This window comes from Perca flavescens, chromosome 5 (assembly GCF_004354835.1).
Source record: "Perca flavescens isolate YP-PL-M2 chromosome 5, PFLA_1.0, whole genome shotgun sequence".
Classification (NCBI taxonomy): domain Eukaryota; kingdom Metazoa; phylum Chordata; class Actinopteri; order Perciformes; family Percidae; genus Perca; species Perca flavescens.
The window spans coordinates 31,200,092-31,221,337 of NC_041335.1; the positions used below are offsets into that span (position 1 = coordinate 31,200,092).

The following is a 21,246-nucleotide window of genomic DNA, read 5'->3' on the forward strand; positions in this document are numbered from 1 at the left end:
AGCCGTGTTTTGTTGTGGCTGGGGACATTTTCAACTGTACCACTACCACCTGCTTGTGAGATCTTGTTGTATTCTAAAAGTTAGACTTTACTGGTATATTTAGTGAAATTCTGGTTGTTTTAGTCACCATGTTGTTGTTAAACAATTTACCAAAGCCCAAGCTAAGGTCTTTACACAATTCTTTTTGTGTTTGTTTAGCAATCCAAAACCCAAATTGTTCATTTTACTATCAAAAAATTAAAACTAGCAAATATTAGCAAAAAAAATTATCCTTGGTATTTTAGCTTAAAAAAATAGATTGTTGTTTCTACAAACAAGCGCAGTTTTTCAGATTTAACTGTTCAGACTAGGATTGCACGTCATGAGGAAAGTATGCGATAACGTTGAATATCTCGCTAACGATATTACTTGTGATAAATAAACACATTAACGTGTATTCAGTTCTGCCTTCTTGCTGCTTTCAGAATACTGCAAAATGCAACACATGATGCGTGATGCAACTTTCTTTACTGAACATATTGGACATTGCACTCAACACAAAATGCACAATTTGAGTTCAGTTTTAAACGTTTTCTGCTGATATTCTCTTTCAGCTAACTCAAAAAATCCCGGTGCAATATTGCAGTCTTTCCCGATGTGTTTATCGTACAAGTTGTGATAGCGATTAAAAACATATTATGCAGCCCTAGTTCAGAACACAAACAACCCTGCAAGAGGCTGCGTTGCCTGGTTATATGACTGGTTATATGAACACAGCCTCTTATCAGACCCCGGCCTCCCTCTTCCTCCCACCTCTCTGCAGAGAAGACATTAATAACCAGGAGGAGGAGGCCGACAAAGACGATAGTGGAAGTGAGCTGAGCTTCAAGGACAGTCATACTCACAGAGAGTAGAAAAATATGAACAGTGAAAGTGAAATTTTGGATGCACCACCTTCTGTGGCTTCCTACATGTTTAATTCCATGCTCTATCAGCAGATTTTTCTTTTTGTATAAACTGTTGATGATTACAGGTACTGGCAGGACTCGTTTTTGACCCTATAACTTAACTTGGATTGTTATCACACAGGTTTGCAGGATTGTTTAAAATGTTTGACTGGGGAATTTACACTGTGGTTAGCATACTTTTCTTAATAAACAAAAGATTAACATTGTTTGGCAGTTTAATTAACACGCTTGAGTACATCCTCCCAGATTAGGCCGTAATACTGTGGCGCTCTGCAATTCACACATTTGTGCGTACGAAGTAATGTGCTGACTGGGCCTGTTTCATATTCCAGACCGACTGTACCTGCTAAAAATAGGCGATAGACTCGTTTTACATTGCCAGTAGATGAGTATGCCATTCTGTTCTTTTTCTGGTGCGTCACATTTGACATCACAAATGCCACGGAAAACGGGGTCTCTCATTGGCAGACCTATCCCCACAGTGCTGTGGAGTAAGGTCTGGCTACACCACACATACATTCTAGGATAGGAGAAAAAAACGCTCTTGGGCGATGCTAAGCTGTGGACCCAGCGACGGTGGCTCTGCAAAATAGTCTCAGGAAGGTACTTGTTTTTGTGGAACATTTGCACCAAAAGAAAACGCCACATACAATAATCAGTCCTTCCAGAAAAATGCTGAGTTTTTTTGTGATTGTTGCGGGCAAAAATCTTTGATTATGCGGCACGTTTTCTTAAAAAATGCGATGGAATATGCGGGATATTTATGCAATTTTATGCAATGAAATTGCGGGAACTTGCAAAAACTGTGGTTTGATAAAAAAGTGACAGGGGAAAATGACTACTCTTGTGTGAAGTAAACGCAACATTTTTCACATTTCTGCTAAGATATATGTGATTTTTTTTTTTTTTCTTCATTTTTTTGCAACTAAAATGCGGGGATTATGAAATAATGCAAGCCATTTTTACGCGGAAATTGACAATTTATGAGGCGAAAGTGCGGCATATTTCAAAAAATGCGGCCCCCGCATAAATATGCGGACTGATTGTGCATTGAATTATGCGATCCTATAATCGCGTTTTTCTGGAAGGACTAAATAATAAATGAAGTTAACTAGCTATTTAAATTGTCATGGTTAAACGTAATTTGCTCATACCAGTGTATGTACGCAATGTGTACTTCATCCATAGCCATACCCATCAATCAGTCCCAAAATGTCCCAGTTAGATAGTAAAAACAGCCGTAAACATATTCTATGTAAACCTGTATAATCATTCTCTGAAAGAATCAAGCAGGCCTGCCGTGAGCCACGCACTGGATGTCGGGCAATTATCCTGAAAATGTACTTCCGTTGATCCAGACTAGTAAAGAGTAAACACTAGAAAGTAGCACGAAGGCAAGTGAAAATGTGGTTACTTTTTTTCATTGTAGTTATTTTGATTCAGTCTCTTTCAAACTTTGTGGCAACTAATTTGGAACAATGTTTGAGCGCTGCTCGGGCAAGAGACGGATGGAATTTGTGGCCGAGCTGAAAGAAGTTACCAACGGAGGCAACGCACGTCATGGCATCATGCTGGAAAAGGGGGAGAAAATTATAATGTCCACCCTCACTGCCAGTCAGAACTGTAGCTGATAAATACCTGTGACTACTGCTGCTGCGTCATTTGTCCTAGGAATAAATGCTGATTGTGAGCTTTCTCACTAAAGACAAAAGCCAGCTGTTTGGGGCTGGAAGTGGGTTTATTTGTCCACTGGGAAAAGGGTGTCAGAGACAAGAGCCACGTGTTCGTACTGTTAGAGAGAGGAACCTGTACTGTAGCTTTCCACTGTTTCAGTCTGCGGGCTTCAATGTTTCCTCATTAAACCGGAGTAGAAATCTTCAATTACACCTCTTCTCTCAACACCAACTCAAGTGACCCCCTCTGACTCAACCCCAACCTGCTCCCACTTTCTCTGCTAATTACAGCGTCTATCCAAAGCTCTCTGATTTAACCCTGATGCTCCCGTTGACCGTATTTAGCAACGTTTGAGTGAAAGTAACCATAAAAGGGAAAAAATGTCCAGGAGCATCAGCGAGCCACCCAAGTGCAAAAGGAAGATTAATCTCCTACAACCTGTGTGTGATCTCAGGAGGAATTTCACTTGGTTTTAAAAATAGCCTCTTTTGGGCAGAAAAAGCATCTTCACTCGCTGCTTTGTTACATGATAGACCATTACTGGTGTTAACTCACATCAAAGTGTCCGGCCTAATTTCTAGGATGTCACTTGACTTTAACTTCCGTATTACTGATGTTAGAGTGCCTGAAGTCATGTCCACACTAGGGCTGCACAATTAATCGCAATTTTCTCAAAATCGCAATATGGACTAGTGCAATATCCAAATCGCAGGGGGTGCAATATTTGTTAAAGACAAAATATGTGTCAAACCATTCTAAAATAAAGTATTATGGTGCTGCAGAGACATTCCGGCCTACAAATCGTATCCTACAGACTAAAGAAAAAAATCTTTGTTTGGTACAGATCCTCACAAAAAAATCACACTTCAATCATTTTTTATTTTATTTAATTTTTTTATTTTTCAATGAAAATGAGAATAATGATACAAAAAAGATCATTCCCTCCAATATCGTGAATCATATCGCAATCGTAATATCAGTCAAAATAATTGCAATTAGATATTTTCCTCATATCGTGCAGCCCTTATCCACACTAATGCTGCTAAATCTGAAAATACATCATGTTCTCTCCGTTTGGACCTTCCATCCTCACTGAGTCAGCATTTTCCAAAACCAAGGTGCTGATGTATGACTTTCATAAATATGGCATATGCTCTACTGCTTAGCAGTTGTTCCCAGATCTTGCTGACTGTGATTGTTTGTTTATATTGTGCATTAATATAGCCGACAATTTTAACCTACTAGGGCTTATTTTTTATGTAGTTAAAGTTCTGAAATTTTGCACAGGCCATTAGAAAAAGAGAGACAAAGTAACAAAGATATTGAATATCATATACAGCACAGTAGTTTATCTATATCTTCAGAAGTTTGTGGGGGTCTGTTATGTATAATCAGCAGTCTGTTTGCATATTCTCCCCTTTTTGTCTTTACTTTTTGTTATCTGATGCATGTGCTGACTTCTAATTATAACTAGAGGATCTTCTAGTGAACTCCTTGGAGCAGAAATTCTGGATTTGTGGGACACAAATAAATACATGTTGAAATCTTTTTAACTCAATTCTGTTTATTGTAGGTTATGAGCCAAATTGTTTTCCTTGAAATAACATGAAAGCGGAAGGAGAAAAAATGCAATGTTACAAAACCAGATGGTGAATTATGAATATTTTTGCAACTACAACAAGAAACCCAAGAGGACCCAACAGATGTGATTGAAAAAGTTTATATAAAGTGATCACTCTGTTATATTTGCCCATTCTACATGCAACTTTAGAGGCTGTATCTGTTGACTGGGTTTAAATCCAGATTAAAGATTCATTAACACCAATAAAGATGTTTGCCCTCACGGGCAGCAGCCTGTTGGCCTGCCGACACCAGGTGTAGACTTTCAGCTCCGTCATGCTTAGCCACTAATCCTCCAGCTTTGTGGTGAGGTTGCAATCAAACTTTCTCCTTTTATGGAGACTTGTTAAAATATGGAATATTTGGAATCATTATGTTCAGATTCCTAGATAAACATGATGGAAACACAATACTTAGTAGAATGATCTCAAGGAACAATGCAATTGGGAAAATATTTTTTTTTTCTTTTTTTTTTAGCCTTTGTGTTGCCTTCCCGTCAACCTTGAAAAAAACCTTGAAGCCTTTTTTTCACATTTTCTTTTTGCCTTTTCCAACGTTTTTAATTGTAAAATTTTTCTTCTACACATGTTCAGCGCTTATTTCTATGTCCCATATTTTCTGATATAAAACAAAAATTGAAAACGGGTCAATTTGACCCGAACTCAACACAAGGGTTAAATGTTTATCAGATCTGTAACAATGTCAATCAAACGTTAAGATGCATTTGGGAAGATGTTCATGGTGTGGGAATATAGGCTATAAACGCTGTACGCGCAGCAAAGTCACGTGTCAAGTGACGGAAAGAAGAAGAAAAATCACTGTTTTGAGAGTTTATCTTGTAAATATGCAGTGGTCAGATTTAAAAACACAACTTTTTTTTTTTTTTTGGGGGCTTTTCCACCTTTATTTGATAGGACAGCTAGGTGAGAGAGAGGGGGAAGACATGCAGGAAATCGTCACAGGTCGGATTCGAACCCTGGACACCTGCGTCGAGGCATAAACCTCTCAGTATATGTGTGCCTGCTCTACCCACTGAACCAACCCGGACACCAGAAATGCCTTTTTCTCCGATTTTACGCAGTGGCTTTTATTTGGAAAAATCTATGCACAACAATTACAGAAGCAGTGGGTTTTTTTCATCTTCACTAGTTCTGGTTGAAGAGTTAGATCTCACAGCCATTGGCAAATGCCTCATCCACAGCCTTTAGGCTTCCTCTTTCTTTAACTCCACTGGTCAGCTGATTATAAATAAGCGCGTCAGCCCTGTAAATACAAAGGCTTTGCTTATCATGATCTACTATTATAATTTCATGGCTCTGATGTTGAATTTAATGCATATTATAACTGGAAATATACACATGGAGCCAGACAGTAAATCCTTTATCTGTGTCATACTTCCAGTCTTATTCTAGCAGATATTATTTAGTAATTAAGTCACAGACGGTCTGTCGGTTTTGAATTCCTAGAGGCTGTCACTGTTGTAAATGAGGAAATCGGTTACTAACAAAACAAGCCCACTCCTCCACATCCACTTGCAGGCCTACTTGAATCCCAGCCAAGCTTAGAGGACACATGCACCAGTTCTCTAGTCTCTTCTCCCTCCCAGGTGATAGACTAAACTCTGACCTAATTAAACCGCCGTCTTCCAGTCCTGTATGCCTCTTCTTAGTTTAGAGTGAACTCTATTTGACTACCTCAACATTTACTTGTCATTTGCATCTCAGAAGCGCTCTCAGTGTACATCTTGTTTTATTGATAGGATGATGCTGCTTGTATACCTATGCTTTTCTGTTACACAGCTCTGTTGTCTGCCTGTTTTCTACACTGACCTGTGTATCAAGTGAAAGCTCTCTATCTTAAGTCTGTATTTGAATATCTGTGTGTTCCGGCAGGAGGCCGATGGGGATGACAGGCTGGGCTTGCAAGGTGATGCAGAGGGAGAATGTGATGGTGACTCCAAAGCAGACACGCCAGATGTTCCTCTCCCCACAGCAGACACAGACAACACTCCACAATACCTGAACAAAGCTCTGGAGGGCCTGCCGCCCAGGTACGCACTGCTCAAACACAGATGCTCACAAGAGATGGATGCCAATAGATTCTTTGTTTGTTTCTCAAGTGCTTATCTCACAGGAATTAAGCTACAAGGATCTCTTAACATTTAGCACTTAGCCTTTCTATTTTAGCTCAACAGGCTTTGTCCAAGATGGTAGCAAGCTAATAAAAAAATTAACTGTAACTCATGTTCAGAAAATGAAACAGAGCCCCAAATAAAAGTTTAAATTCTGACTTTTACTGAGATTATATTGGCATGCATGTGTGCTGGTCTGCTATTAGATAATGCCGTTTTTCCACAGCCAGCCAAAGCAGGAAGTAGAACTAGTGTAAAATCTTAGCTGTCTTAGATTACAAGTAGGCCACCATGCAAACTTCAACAGCCACGGGACTCAAGGTTTTAGTTTTACAAAAAATGCTAAACCGTTTCTAAAATGTGGTGTCAGATACATTTTTACAAAGATTTTATAGACCTTAAACCAAAGACGCCGGAGGTCTCAAATCAATCAAATGTACTTCAGCCATAATATTGCTGTAACAAGCAGTTTTGACCTCCATCTTTCATATATTCAGATTCACTTTATTAGCCATTTGCAGTGTAACCTGCATTGGAATATGGAGCCTGACAGAGTGACTGATCATCTTCCCCCTGTGCATGTAGGTTAATTGGACCAGAAATAGATCCTGCAGAGATGTGTGAACATGCTTATATTAATGCAGGGAAGGAAATGCAGTTGCTAGGGAATTTGCAGCAAACCAAAGGACTTTCATAGTGACTGAAAGAATTCAGAAAAGTTCTGTGCATACGCAGGCTTTCTGTGTGGACTTTTTCTGTGTTTTCACAGAGATTTTCTGAGCATTTAGCATTTGACCAGCGACAACTGTTGATTTTGTTTTAATTCCCTCTCCGACTTTAATCCAAAATTGCAGAATGATATATTTATATATTTTTTGAAATTCAACCGAAACCCTTATTCATAGTGGTTCACAACACGTAACTAAGTAAGGCATGTTAAGGTTCAACCCTACAATGATCATGTACTGTGTATGATATGTATAAATAAACAAAACAGTGACATAGTAATACGTACATTGTGGTGGTTAAAATAGCTAGTAGATTTTAAGACAAGGCCTGTGAAAGAAAAGAAAAATAATCTAGTTTCTGTCAGTTGACACCTACAGTGAGTCATTGAACTGTTCCTTGTGCAGCTCAATGTCATGTTGTGAAAAAGGTGTGCTGACAACCGGTTCTGTCAAGTATTGTTACCTTGTACTCAGTCAGTGTCACCAAAACGTGTACCACTTTGTCCTTAATGAAGCAGCATGCAAAAACTGTTTTCACTGACTGTGGGGGAAAAAAACAAATATTTTGGTGTGGCATTGATGGCTGGTAGTATGCAAACAGTTAGCATAAACTTACAGTGGTACTGTTCTTTTAGGTTTTTCAACATACAGTATGTATGGAAAAATAAAAATGTTATTTCCTAGACATGATCGTTTTGTGCACACAAAGCTTCTGGTGAAATAGAGGAAATTATTTTTCTCTTTAGATAAATCAAATATTTTACCCTTCATTTATGGAGTCATATGGCATAGTTAGAAGGGAAAGAGTTGTTTGAGTGTCAGAACCTTAAAATAAGATAAATAGTAAAGTCTGGTAAATGCATTGAAGGCTGAAAGTAACCCTTTACACAATAAATGAATGAATGAATGAATTGTATTGGTCGTAACCAAAAGGTAGGGTCAGAAGCTTCTTCTTCTTATATCGGGCCCCCCATTCTCACGTTTTTAAACGCACATCTTACATTCTTGTAGTAGTATTGTATAGTAGTAAACGCTTCTTGCCAGCAGTTCAGTATTGTCACACTTGGCAGTCTTTGCCAATTTGAGTCAGCAGCAACTTGAACACCAATTAAGGAGGTCCTGTTTGATATACAGATGAGAAGTGGAGGGTGTTACCAATGAGTGACGGCCAGGTCACAGGGCTTAAAGGCTCACAAGGAGGGAGGTACTAATCCTGAGTGCTATAGGAGCCGTTGTGCTGCAGAGTGACATGTGGATGAACAGACTGCAGGGAGGGAGGGAGGGGGATGGGAAAAGGGAAGGAAATAAATTAGAAGAAGAAGAGAGAGAGAGAGAGAAACAGATGGAGGGATGGGGAAAATGTGGTAGAGATAAGGGATTGCAGCAGATGAATGGAGCGAGCAAAATGACACAACAGAGAAGGATGAATAGATGGACCTGGAGGTGAAGCGAGGAGGAAGGATGGTAGTTTAAGAGAGCAAGTGAGTGAGTGATGGTGTGATGATCAGAGAGAGTGTGAGAGCCCACAGCTCTAGGTGGAAGCAGCCGCAGCTTTTTTTCATGATGCAGCTGTTTTCTTTTCTCCATTCATACAGCAGGCACCAGGCTCTCTGCCCTGCTTGGCTCCTGTGCAGCTTTTAGCAGTTTCCTCTCTTTTGTTTTGCTCTCAGGCAGTGCAGCAGTTTGCCTCACAGCAACACACACACTGCATGGTGTGTTGTGAATAACACTCCAGAGGAACGTGGCCTTGTTCCACATTTTTAGCCTTGCTAGTGTCACGACACAGGTAGTACTGGCAAAATGATTTGTTGTTAGGTCTAGAGTATACATTACCACTAAGCATTATGGCAACATATGCTGAATTACCTTGATTGGCAACAAAAAGAGAGGATGCAGACCTAATTAGAGCTTGACTAGCTTTCCAACATCGTCCCACTCGTTCACTGTATGGTTGTGCCAGCCTTAGGAATGGGAATCAATAAGATATTTTATTGATACAGATACAAGCCGCACTGTTGTCCTCTTTCTTTGTGAAATGAAGCCACGCTTTGGAGAGTTTCTTCCTCTTTGCCATGACTTTTGTTTTGTTGCAACTTGTTTCCAGCAGCGTAGACGCATGAGTTTGACGTCATTGTTTTGCAATGCGTAACTGTCAGAAAAACATGCCAGGATGAATAAAAGGAATTGATAAGCTCGCAGGCATACGATTCCGATTGATTGGGCAATTTAAAGGTCCCATGGCATGAAAATTTCACTTTGAGGTTTTTTAACATTAATATGCATTCCCCCCCAGCCTGCCTATGGTCCCCCAGTGGCTAGAAATGGCGATAGGTGTAAACCGAGCCCTGGGTATCCTGCTTTGCCTTAGAGAAAATGAAAGCTCAGATGGGCCGATCTGGAATCTTCTCCTTATGAGGTCATAAGGAGCAAGGTTACCTCCCCTTTCTCTGCTTTGCCCGCCCAGAGAATTTGGCCCACCCATGAGAGAGAGAGAGACATCATGGCTTTCAAACGAGCAAAGTGGCAGTTGGTCAAGGCCACACCCCCACCTTCCACCTTGCCTCCCCCCCTCTCTCCTCAATAGCTTCAGACACATAAATGGCACATACTAAGGTAAGCTCATTGTGGGACCGGCTCTAGTGGCTGTAATTCTGCACTAAGGCTGAATTTCGGGGAAAAGACTTCAGATACAGTATTAGGGGATCACTAAGGTCTATATAAAAGCATCCAAAAAGCAGAGGCTGGACTGGAAGTGGTTCTCGATTCCCATCTCTAGCCAGCCTGCCCTTTTCCTCTTGTCTCACCAAATGTGCACTGAGCCAGCAATGGTTTCAGTTCATTTTGGTTAACAAACCAACAGAAACCAAACCAAAATACTTCAGGGATGAAGTTTATTTATTGTCCATCACAGTTGAAAGTTGTTACTTGCTAACATCTGCAACACGCCACACTCATGCTTCCATATCTCTACTCTCTCCTCTGGCGTCTGCCCTCGAGGCTGATTCATCTTTGTACATTGGCTCTATGCAGAGCCTATGCCACAGCCTAATTGTGCGCTGGTGTGTCTGCGTCATTCTAGCATATCCCTTTTAAGAGAATAGCAGAGCCTGTATGTGTATAAATCCATATCCTTGAGGTGTAACAAACGTGCCTAATTACCGCTGCTAGCATTTCTGTAGACTAGTCTTGTTCAAGAGAACATACTTATGATCGTAGCTAATATCTCAAATCAATGAATGAAATGTTCTTGTAATGTTGAGGAGGAAGTAATGAAAAGTTTCCATTCTCCACAGATGGAAGAACTACTGGATACGAGGAGTTCTGTCTTTAGCCATGATTTCAGGCTTTTTTCTCATCATCTATATGGGACCTGTCGCTCTTATATTAGTGGTAAGTGAGAAGGATTATTATATACTGTAGCAATTGTATGAGTCCTCAATGCATTATCGAGAGTACTGACTCTCGGCTTGTTTCTCAGGCTGAGGCTTTCTGGTTATATTTCTGCTCCGTTCCCATCATCTGACATAGGTCATGACTGTCCAAATCAAGTGTTTCCAAGAAATCATCACCATCGGCTACAGAGTTTACCATTCCTATGAGCTGCCTTGGTTCAGGACACTAAGCTGGTAAGGAGAATGGATTTCACAGTGAACAGCAGATATACTGAAGATGGGTTATGAACATTAAAGGAGAAAAGAGTAATACTGCAGTGTTTTCACTTTAACTTAGCTTAGATCTCGCCGTAACAGTGTTTCTTAACTAGTGTTTTTCTTCAGTGACTCAAATGGTGCAGTTGTTGAGTACATGCACACCAATATTCCCCTATTATTCCGAATGACATTTTTCCGAATTTGATACAGGTCACGTACAGTGGAGGAAATAAGTATTTGACCCCTTGCTGATTTTGCAGGTTTGCCCACTTACAAAGAATGCAAAAATCTACAATTTTAATCATATGTACATTCTAACAGTGAAAGACAGAATCCCAAAGAAAATTCCAGAAAATCACATCATATGAATTTATTAAAATTGATAACCATCTGATGAGGAAAAACAAGTATTTGACCCCCTGGACAAGTATTCTGGTTCCTACAAGCCAGTTAGTCTTTCTTTAAGACACAGCCCCAATCCAAACCAATTATCTACATCAAATACACCTGCCTCACCTCGTTACCTGTATAAAAGACACCTGTCAACACCCAAACAACCAGCATCCAACATCACCACCATGGGCAAGACCAAAGACCTTTCTACGGACATCAGGGACAAGATTGTTGATCTGCACAAGGCTGGGATGGGCTACAAGAGAATCGGAAAGCAACTTGGAGAGAAAAGATCAACTGTCGGTGCAGTTATCAGGAAATGGAAGAAGCACCACACCACCGCCAACCTCCCTCGGTCTGGGCCTCCACACAAGATCTTGCCTCGTGGGGTGTCCCTGATCATGCGAACGGTGAGGAATCATCCCAAAACCACAAGGGGGGAACTGATGAATCAACTGAAGGCAAAAGAAACGGTTGGTAACACACTACGCCGTCATGGATTGAAATCCTGCAGCGCACGCAAGGTCCCCCTGCTCAAGAAGAAACATGTACAGGCCCGCATGAAGTTCGCCATTCACCACCTGGACGACTCAGAAGAGGCCTGGAAGAAGGTGATGTGGTCAGATGAGACCAAAATAGAACTTTTTGGCCTCAACTCAACTCGTCGTGTTTGGAGGGCAAAGAACACATCCCCACCGTCAAGCATGGTGGTGGCAACATCATGCTTTGGGGGTGCTTTTCAGCCAAGGGGACGGGACAACTCCATCGTATTGAGGGGAGGATGGACGGGGCCATGTATCGTGGAATTCTGGACCGACATCTCCTTCCCTTAGTGAGAGAGCTGAAGATGGGTCGAGGATGGGTGTTTCAGCACGACAACGACCCTAAGCACACCGCCAAAGCAACAAAAGAGTGGCTGAAGAAGAAGCACATCAAGGTTCTGGAGTGGCCTAGCCAGTCTCCAGACCTGAATCCGATTGAAAATCTTTGGAGGGAGCTTAAAATTCGAGTTGCCAGGCGACAACCTCGGAACCTGAATGATTTGGAGGCTGTCTGCAGGGAGGAGTGGGCCAACATCCCTGCCGAAATGTGCACAAACCTTGTCACCAACTATAAAAACCGTTGGCTTTTCTACAAAATATTAACATGCTGTTTGTCCAGGGGGTCAAATACTTGTTTTTCCTCATCAGATGGTTATCAATTTTAATAAATTCATATGATGTGATTTTCTGGAATTTTCTTTGGGATTCTGTCTTTCACTGTTAGAATGTACATATGATTAAAATTGTAGATTTTTGCATTCTTTGTAAGTGGGCAAACCTGCAAAATCAGCAAGGGGTCAAATACTTATTTCCCCCACTGTAAACAGCATATTCCGTTTGGATATTGCGAATTAGGCGGGAATATTATGTGCATGTACTCCATGTCTTGCTCAGAGACACTTCAACAGGACAGTACGTGCGTACGTACGTGTTGATGAACACACATTGACATTGTCTGCACCAATCCCTTTGATCATAGATATTTTAAAAGGAGGATTATTTGTATTTCAGACAGGAAGTCTCAGTCTAGATATTTTGTAAAATATTTAGGAAAGTAAGGATTTTTCAGGGAATAAGATGAATGTTTGGTCTGCTGCACTATAAATAAGATTAGTAAGTCCTTTTGGGACTTTTTTCAAATGAGCCGCCTGAATGGTCAGTCTATATTCATTCCGAGCCGTCTTTATGTTCTAATAATATGTAAGTGTATTTAAAAAGCCAGAAAAGGGCAGAATCTCTCTTTTTTTAAAAGTAGCATTTCTTTTGGCAGCCAAACTCCATCTAACACTCCTGATCCTCCAGTAAAACGCTGACTATATAATGTGCGACAGTATATAAATCCAGCCAACTTGCCTTGCATTTGCATACACCGCCACAGCACGGAACAGCAGCACTCAGTGCAGCCAGGAGCAAAGGTCACTGCCATGTTGGAAGCAAATGAAGGCTAATTGAAACTTGCCCCCTTTACCAAGGCCACTCGTCATAAAAAATCCACACACATACACACAGGAGGTCAATGTACAGCAGGACAGAAACACTGGTAGACATTCAGTGACCCAGACAACACACATCTGACACAAGAACACTTGTACATTGGCACAGATTGAAGTGCACAAAACCAGAATCTCTGGCATACGGTATATACACAGATAAATCAAGCCTAACAACATTGCCACTTGCCTTTTTAAGCACTCAAACGCAATGAGGAAAAAAGAACAATAAGAAAGTGTGAAGAAAAACTAATTTCCTCTGTTTTATTGCCTCAGGTACTTCCTGATTTGCGTCAACTACTTCTTCTATGGGGAAACTGTTGCGGATTACTTTGGGGCTCTGGTGCAGAGGGAGGAACCTCTGCAGTTCCTGGCTCGCTATCACCGCTTCATCTCCTTCGCTTTGTACCTCGCAGGTGGGTCTCGCCTTCAGGACAATGCAACTGCTATATCTGGAAAAACACACCCGCTCTTTGGCCCCTCTGCTTCCACTCCCGTTTTACTTTTATGTGTGGATTAGATTTGACCAGATACAGCATGTGTGTAGTAGGTTCTTGATACAAATCACATTACTGGGGAGAAAATTAAGCAAAAAGAAAACCAAAGCCCTCAGGGAGACTTGACGTACAAACTCCTGAGTTTACCAACTGATTTACAATGACCTCTCCTTTTTCTTCAGAGCTTTACTGATAAAAGAGTTTATTGTTCTGGTAAACTGCAGCCGGATGTGCCATAAAACCACATACTGTACATTGAGCTGTGGCTTCTAGATACTCATTAAACTAATGAGTCGCATACATCAATGGGTAAAAAAGTGGAAATTAATAAGAAAGTTTCCCTCCTAATTAAACCGTTTTCTTTAATGGATCATACCAGTATTTTTATTTTTTTATTTTAAATGAATTACATATGATTTTACATGGCTGCTGAAAAAGTTCAACAGCTACCATAGTGTTTTAAATTGTATGTGTTTTCCTCCCTTCTAGGCAGCCACAAGTTTCCACTCATGTAAACATAAATCACCTTGTAGAGATTTGTAATAATCCATCCCAGTCACACATTTTCCTGAGGAATGGAGCCGTGGGGCTGCTCCATCATACTGTAGTCACTGTAGCACTATCAGTCTGCTTGTGATGTGCTAAATGTATGTTCTCATGCTAATTTAAAATAGAGCCCACTGGTTTATAGCTTTTCACAAATATATTTGTTTCAGCTTGTATATTGGATGATAAGTAATTTGAAATTGCTGGAGAAATCAGTTTCAAGCAAGTGTTTTTATTTTATTTATTTTTTGGGCATTTTTAGGCCTTTATTTTCACAGGACAGATGAAGACATGAAAGGGGAGAGAGAGGGGGAATGACATGCAGCAAAGGGCCGCAGGTCAGAGTCTAACCCACGGCCGCTGCGTCGAGGTGTGCGCCTGCTCTACCAACTGAGCTAACCCGGCCACTGCATGCCCAAGTTTAAGGAGCTAATGGGATTACATTTCACTGGAATTGTACCATGTATGATTTCATGTGACCAACAAAATTGATTGATTGACTGAATGATTAGTAGAGAATGATACCTTTGACAAAAAAGAGACGTACCATAATGTTCACTGTCTCTGCAAGTTGATTTTTATAGTGTGAGGATACAACAACAAACAAATGCGGTCTGGAAGGTAGAAAAAAACGCATACGAATAAAGATAACATTAAGTAATCATGAATTAATAAGAAACATTCAAAGTTTGGCAAAAGAAAATCCTTAATTATTTATTATGAGTTTAGCACTCAAAGAAATCAGCTGAACAACTTACACATAACATACACACATTAGGATTGTGTAGGTGTGGTTTGATCAGGTTTGACTGATCCAATTGATCCAACCAATCTTGATGGGCATGAAAGTACGCAGCATCACTTTTTCCACCTGCGAAAAGCACAGACAATAACGAATGCAGAAATCTCTCCATGTGAAATAACTATAAAAGTAACTGGAGAAAATGAGGCCATCGCGCATAATAAAAAAACTGATTGAGAAAATGTGTTTTTTTTTTTTTTTTTTTAGGGCCTTTCCTTATGTGTTGAAAAATAATTAATAGTAACATAAGTAAGCCACTTTCTGATTTTAATAGCTGCTGCTGTGGCTGTAAGTTTCCATCTGGGATGGATGCATAATGGTTCTGTCTGCTGACTTCTCCGTGTTAAGTTTCCTTCTGAAGCTGGGTGAACACATTGTTGCGGACTTTCAGTCGACGTCAGCGGCACTTTTCAGCCCCAAGGACATTCTGTAGTACAAGACCGCATCTTCGCAATCTGTTGGCAGGAATGTCTCCTCTGAGGGCCTCCCCAGGTTTATGTACACAAACCGGACACAAGAGCTTTCCGCTGTCAGCCTCCTCATTTCAAATTCACCTATCTGAAATAAAGTCAGTGTCAAATCTGATTTGCTAAAGCTAAAAAAGCCCCAGAGGTTTGTGTGAAAGCAAAATGTGAATTGTTCAGTCACAGGAATGCTACACACATCTCCCCATACAGTAAACCGTAAACAATGTGTTAAATGTGATGCATATTATTTAATCTACAGTATTTTTTTTACTTGGAGTAAAAACTGACAGCATGTTGTCTACTCTTTCACAGGTTTCTGCATGTTTGTGCTGAGTTTAGTGAAGAAACATTACCGCCTGCAGTTTTATATGGTGTGTATATCAGCCAAGTAACTCTCCTCTACTCTACTGCTAACTTTCCTATCTATCCTTTTCCACGGCTTCTTACTTCCTGTAATGTCCCTCTGACTGACAAGTTTTTTTTTTTAAACCCATCTATCTTGTGCCCTGATGTTGCCATTGTAGAAGTAGTTTTTGTCATATTAAACTGTATTTATTCACAGAGTAGCTGTTCACATTACTATGTAGAATTTGATCTTGGATAAATGCAGGACTTCTGCAATGGCTTTAAGCTTTATTTCACTTCACATGCATCTCTTGCTTTTCGTGCACTTTTATGCACCACATTTAATTTAATTCTAAACTAACTATTATTAATGAGTACGTATTGTTATTTTTGAATGTATTAGTATTTTACATGTATTGACTCATTTCATTTATATATATATTTTTATATTTATTCGTTTATTTTGCATACAGATTTATAGAAAGTGCTTTGAAGTCTCATGAGTGCAAACACTTTTTAGACTTTTGAATTCCCTTGTCAGCAGTATGTACATAATCATAAACCCAAAAGTTCAAAAGGGCAGTTTGGTTAATACATAGTAATATACATACTGGTAAAAGGTGGCACTTTCTCAGCTTGAATACTCAGTCCTGTTTGGTTTTATTATGCTGCTGTGTTATTGTTTCTTTGAAGTTATTTCAATTATTTTGTTGCATGCAATTCTGCAAAATTCTTGTTTTAATATGTTCAAAAATGTGCGACACTAGTGCCAAAATGTTTGACAAAGCTTTTTCATCCACTGCCTGCTCTTCTCACACTATCCTACACGTTTGCTTTGTCGGTGTCGTTCACTTCGTCTGTCCGTTTGTTTGTATGAATCCACTATTTCTGACACGAGCCAACTTCTGAGCAGGCGCGACTACATTCCAGTGCAGTGACGCTGTGGTGTTTGTGTTTGTGTTTGCCATTCCAGTTTGCTTGGACCCATGTGACCCTTTTGATTGTGGTAACTCAGTCCCACCTTGTCATTCAGAACCTGTTTGAAGGAATGATCTGGTAAGCAGCACCAAGACAGTCCAGAGGAACACGCCTTGTTGTCTCTGACTATCGCTGCACGTGTGTCGTCACAATTGTGTTCTTACTGTCGTGGTTCCTCTTCATACAGGCTTTTAAAGTAATGCAACAGAAAGTAGAATATATATTCAAATTAAGCATGTTATGTTTTAATGAACTGCTTTTAGTGATAAAAAAAACTATTTAGATGAAATATGATTTAGTCAACTAGAGTCATAATAATCACTTTTTTATTTTCACAATTTATGTAACACATTATTTTTTTCCTGCCACAGTGGCAGTTTTCAATTCATAGTGGAGTAGACACATTTTCCAGCCACAGACAGATTTGAGCTTATGGATGGTTTAACATCCCCCATCACCTCTTAACATTGTGGAAATTCCATTTTCCAGGTTCATTGTCCCGATCTCCATTGTGATATGCAATGACATTATGGCCTATCTGTTTGGATTCTTCTTTGGGAGGACTCCACTGATCAAGGTAAATCAAATATTGTCTTATGATGTTCTTGTTTTACTGATTTGATCTACATTTAGTGCCTTTACTACTGTATTTAAGAAGGGCAAGAGTACAGAGAGCATACGTGAACAGATCAGCAGGGAGTGGGGGGGAGTGGTTAGGTGCGGCATCGGCTGTGATGCAGGTGTTGTATCAGACTCAGTCTATACCAGTTGATCACGTTCCAACCCTTACCTATGGTCATTAAAACAAGCGGTTGAGGAGCCGGACGGTGTGGTAGTTCATGTCTGGGCAACTGCCTCATGACCCTGAGCCAAATAAGTGTCAGAAAAACAAATGAACAGATTGGGCTCCATATATTCTCCAGCACATCTCTGCCACTCAACAGCAAACTGTTCTGTCATCAGCCCCCGAGTAGACAGTAGGCAGTGTTGCAGTCAAACAAACCTGCTAATAAATAACTCCAGTTTGTGATACAGACACGTAACGTGAATTCTTTGAAAATGACCAATTCTGTGACTTTCTTAAACTGCTTTTCTAAAATTCACTATATACTTCTGGGTCAAACTCTACTCTTAAATGAATCCATTTGTATTCTTTTCAACTCTATAAGATTAAATACAGGGTAAGTGTGTGAAATAGAATTTTGACGATGGCTACTGCTGTACATCTTTAAACATTAGCTATTCAGTAATTGGGACAGCAGGATGAAACTAGGTTTATTTTAAATTCCATGTAGTTTTTGGTGACGCTGACGTCATTTTTATGTGAAAGACAGCCTCTGTTTCTGTATCACCCCCACCCCCCGCAGCTCTCACCTAAGAAGACATGGGAGGGCTTCATCGGAGGTTTCTTCGCCACTGTGGTCTTTGGCTTTATCGTGAGTACACTTTATTTGCTTTTTTGATTCACTCACATGGTCCGTTTTTCTTCTTCTTGATAGCCTTGCTAGCTTGTTTAACTTTGAAGAAAAAGATTAATGGTAGAGAAGCACATGAAACAACTGACTGGAAAATAAGTAAAACACTTTAAAGCAAGGGAAGAACAGTACATTGTGTAAATCAACCTGCCTCTGGCTCTATTTGGTTTAGACAAATTATGATTTGAACAATGCAAAAACTTCCAAATGTCAAAAGGATAATTATTAGAGAACTAAAGACTTAAAGGTTTCCTCTTGAATACTTAAAAGTTTAGGTCAGTCATAAAACAGCAGTAACAGACATATCTCAGCTATTTATTGTTTAAAAAAAAAATTAGATGGTATATGCTAAGCTTCTAGTGTAGATTAGAAAGGTTGTGACTGTTTCATCATGCTCACTACTGCCAGACAATGTGGGGGTTTCTAGTTTCCGTCTCAGCAAAGAATGTTTTTATTGTTATTTTTAAGATTTAAAGGACAATTCCGGCGCAAAATGAACTTGGAGGTTAATAACATATGTGTACCCAGTCGACCGTTCTCTGGGACATGTTTTCATGCTAAGCGAAAGTGTATTTAGCGTGAAACAAGCTAGCGCGAACTGGTGATTAGCTGCTAACGCTACCTTTCAGGGCAGAGGGTAAATCGCTATTCTATACCACTAACAAGGCTCAAAATAGCACCGCACTTCAACGGTAGCATATTGAGGGTCCCTACGTGTAAACCAAAGCTTTGAGAGCTTTGTAAGTGTACAGACAGTTTATTAAAAAGATAAATTATGAAGACCGTAGCGTTCATGTTTACGTGCAGGCGCCATCTTGGAAAAGAGTCATGACCAGTCGAATCACGAACGCTGTGTTAGAGCTATGTTACTGGTTGCACAGTGTTAGTCATTTGACTGATCATGACTGGGAAGGGAAATCGGTTTTGCAGCATCTCCACATTTACTGAAAACTTTCACTATAAGTCATCGATGTTGATCAGCATGTAGCTGGTGGAAATTTGAAGTGAAGGTTGCACAAAAGCATGATCCTTCAACAATTTCGGTGCTTTAATGTTGTGCAAATACGAGTTATAAGCGGATCTTTCCTTTGTGTCTTGTTTGACCCTCAGCTGGCCTACCTCCTGTCTCAGTTCCAGTACTTTGTATGTCCTGTGGGCGTCAACAGTGAGACCAATGGGTTTACAGTTGAATGTGAGCCTTCTGATATATTTGTGATGCACGAATACACTCTTCCTGCTGTGGTACAAAACATACTGAGATGGGTAAGACTTTGTTGTTGTTTTTTTATCTAAAATTGCATCAACTGAGATCATTATAATATAATAGATGTTCTAAATTAAATATTGAATTATTGTAATCGTATTGTATATGCCATGCCAGTGAAAGACTAAATGACCCCTCATGCCCAATTTGCTTATTTTTAAACATTTCTTGTTGTGCAGATACAAAATTGTTTAAAGCAAACAATAACCACACTTCAGTTTTTTTTGTTTCATATTTAAGTTTGTTTAGAAATGATCTGTTCAACACACAGACATGCTAAAATCACAATAATACATTACAGAGATGCCACTCTGCTTGAGCATTATTTAGAGTATTTCTCATATGCCAGTATCTGGAGAGAGAAGATCATAATGAGGCATTTATCAACGTTTCTCCTCATCTCTCTTTTAGAAAACGGTAAACCTGTACCCCTTCCAGATCCACAGCATCTTCCTCTCGTCCTTCGGGTCTCTCATCGGACCTTTCGGCGGCTTTTTTGCCAGCGGCTTCAAGCGAGCCTTCAAAATCAAAGTAAAGAACATCTCTTCTCCTCCCTTGTCAACAAGCTAACTTCCTCTCTGATGGACTTTCCTTCATTGGGGATATTGTTTTAGTCTTGTTTCCCTTGTCTTTATGTGCCATTTTTTTATTTATTGTTTTATCTTCCACTCGGTACAGTTTTCACTTTAATCTGTTTGTCAGGTGAGATTTCAAGGTGCACATTGTTTTTCATTTTATTGTCACAAATTAGTAGCTCACATCTCTGCAATCTGTGCAATACATTTCTGCTATTACTACACTATTTCAACACTAAGTAAATTCACTCAGCTGGCTGGAGCTCCACCTCAAATTACAAGCTCACAGACCCAGAGATTAGTGGAAGGGAGACATTTGAATAGGGCAGAAACTGGTTGGGCCACTTCAACTGTGGTGAAGGTCAGAGATTTAACTTAAAGTGACAGGTAGTTTAGCAACGCTTTACTTAGTCCCTCACACAGCAGGGCACAGTCATAACTGCAGGCTATCGAGCTAAACTGCAGCCTCCTGCTGTCAGCCACTGAGCGGCACCACTGCAGTGCCTCGGGTTTCAGCGCCTTGTTTAAGGACTCCCAGCTGTGAAATGTCTGTGTAGTCAGTGTTTCTGAATTTCGCTGACGGCCTTTGTAGCATATCTCCACCTAGTGACGCCATATGTGTATGACAGGTGATCCTTGCAGATTGCTGCATGGAAACCCCCAAATAGCACCAAAAAAAAAGAGCGAAGACAATAATGAGATTAAATCATACTCTGCTAGTGCTTACCACATATACAGTACATGTCACATAGGGGTGGGAATCACCAGAGGCCCCACCATACGATATTATCATGATCCATATGTCACGATACGATGTTAAAGTGATTTTAATTATATTGAAGTATTCTTCGATATATTGCAATTTATTACCTGTTTTCCAACGTTAAATTATGTCCCCAAAGGAAAACTTTGTCAACGTCTGTTTTACCTAAAAAGATTTACTTTTTTTTATTGTTCATTTTACGATCTAGTGGACTGAAAAGGCAATTGATTTAATTATTTTAGTACAAAAAATTTTAATTCTCATGTTCAATAAAAGTTGATTCTTGGTGTCCATACGATGCAGTATTGCCCTGGGAAATATCGCTACTTTGCTGTATCGATTTATTTATTTATTTATTT

The 21,246-nt window shown here is 39.9% G+C and overlaps 1 protein-coding gene across 2 annotated transcripts in view; it reads left to right on the forward strand.

Annotated features, from left to right (window-relative positions):
- cds1 (CDP-diacylglycerol synthase (phosphatidate cytidylyltransferase) 1) overlaps positions 1–21,246 on the forward strand; it is a 37,786-nt gene that overhangs the window by 8,082 nt on the left and 8,458 nt on the right. For both annotated transcript variants that reach the window (XR_003692540.1, XM_028577407.1), the window contains exons 2-11: positions 6,134–6,291; positions 10,394–10,490; positions 10,629–10,726; positions 13,452–13,591; positions 15,800–15,858; positions 16,806–16,888; positions 17,300–17,387; positions 18,178–18,246; positions 19,396–19,548; positions 19,961–20,080. Coding sequence is in view for 1 of the 2 variants with exons in the window: in XM_028577407.1 (XP_028433208.1) it covers positions 6,134–6,291; positions 10,394–10,490; positions 10,629–10,726; positions 13,452–13,591; positions 15,800–15,858; positions 16,806–16,888; positions 17,300–17,387; positions 18,178–18,246; positions 19,396–19,548; positions 19,961–20,080 (1,065 nt within the window). In the remaining variant the exon portion in view is untranslated. The remainder of the gene's footprint in view (positions 1–6,133; positions 6,292–10,393; positions 10,491–10,628; positions 10,727–13,451; positions 13,592–15,799; positions 15,859–16,805; positions 16,889–17,299; positions 17,388–18,177; positions 18,247–19,395; positions 19,549–19,960; positions 20,081–21,246) is intronic.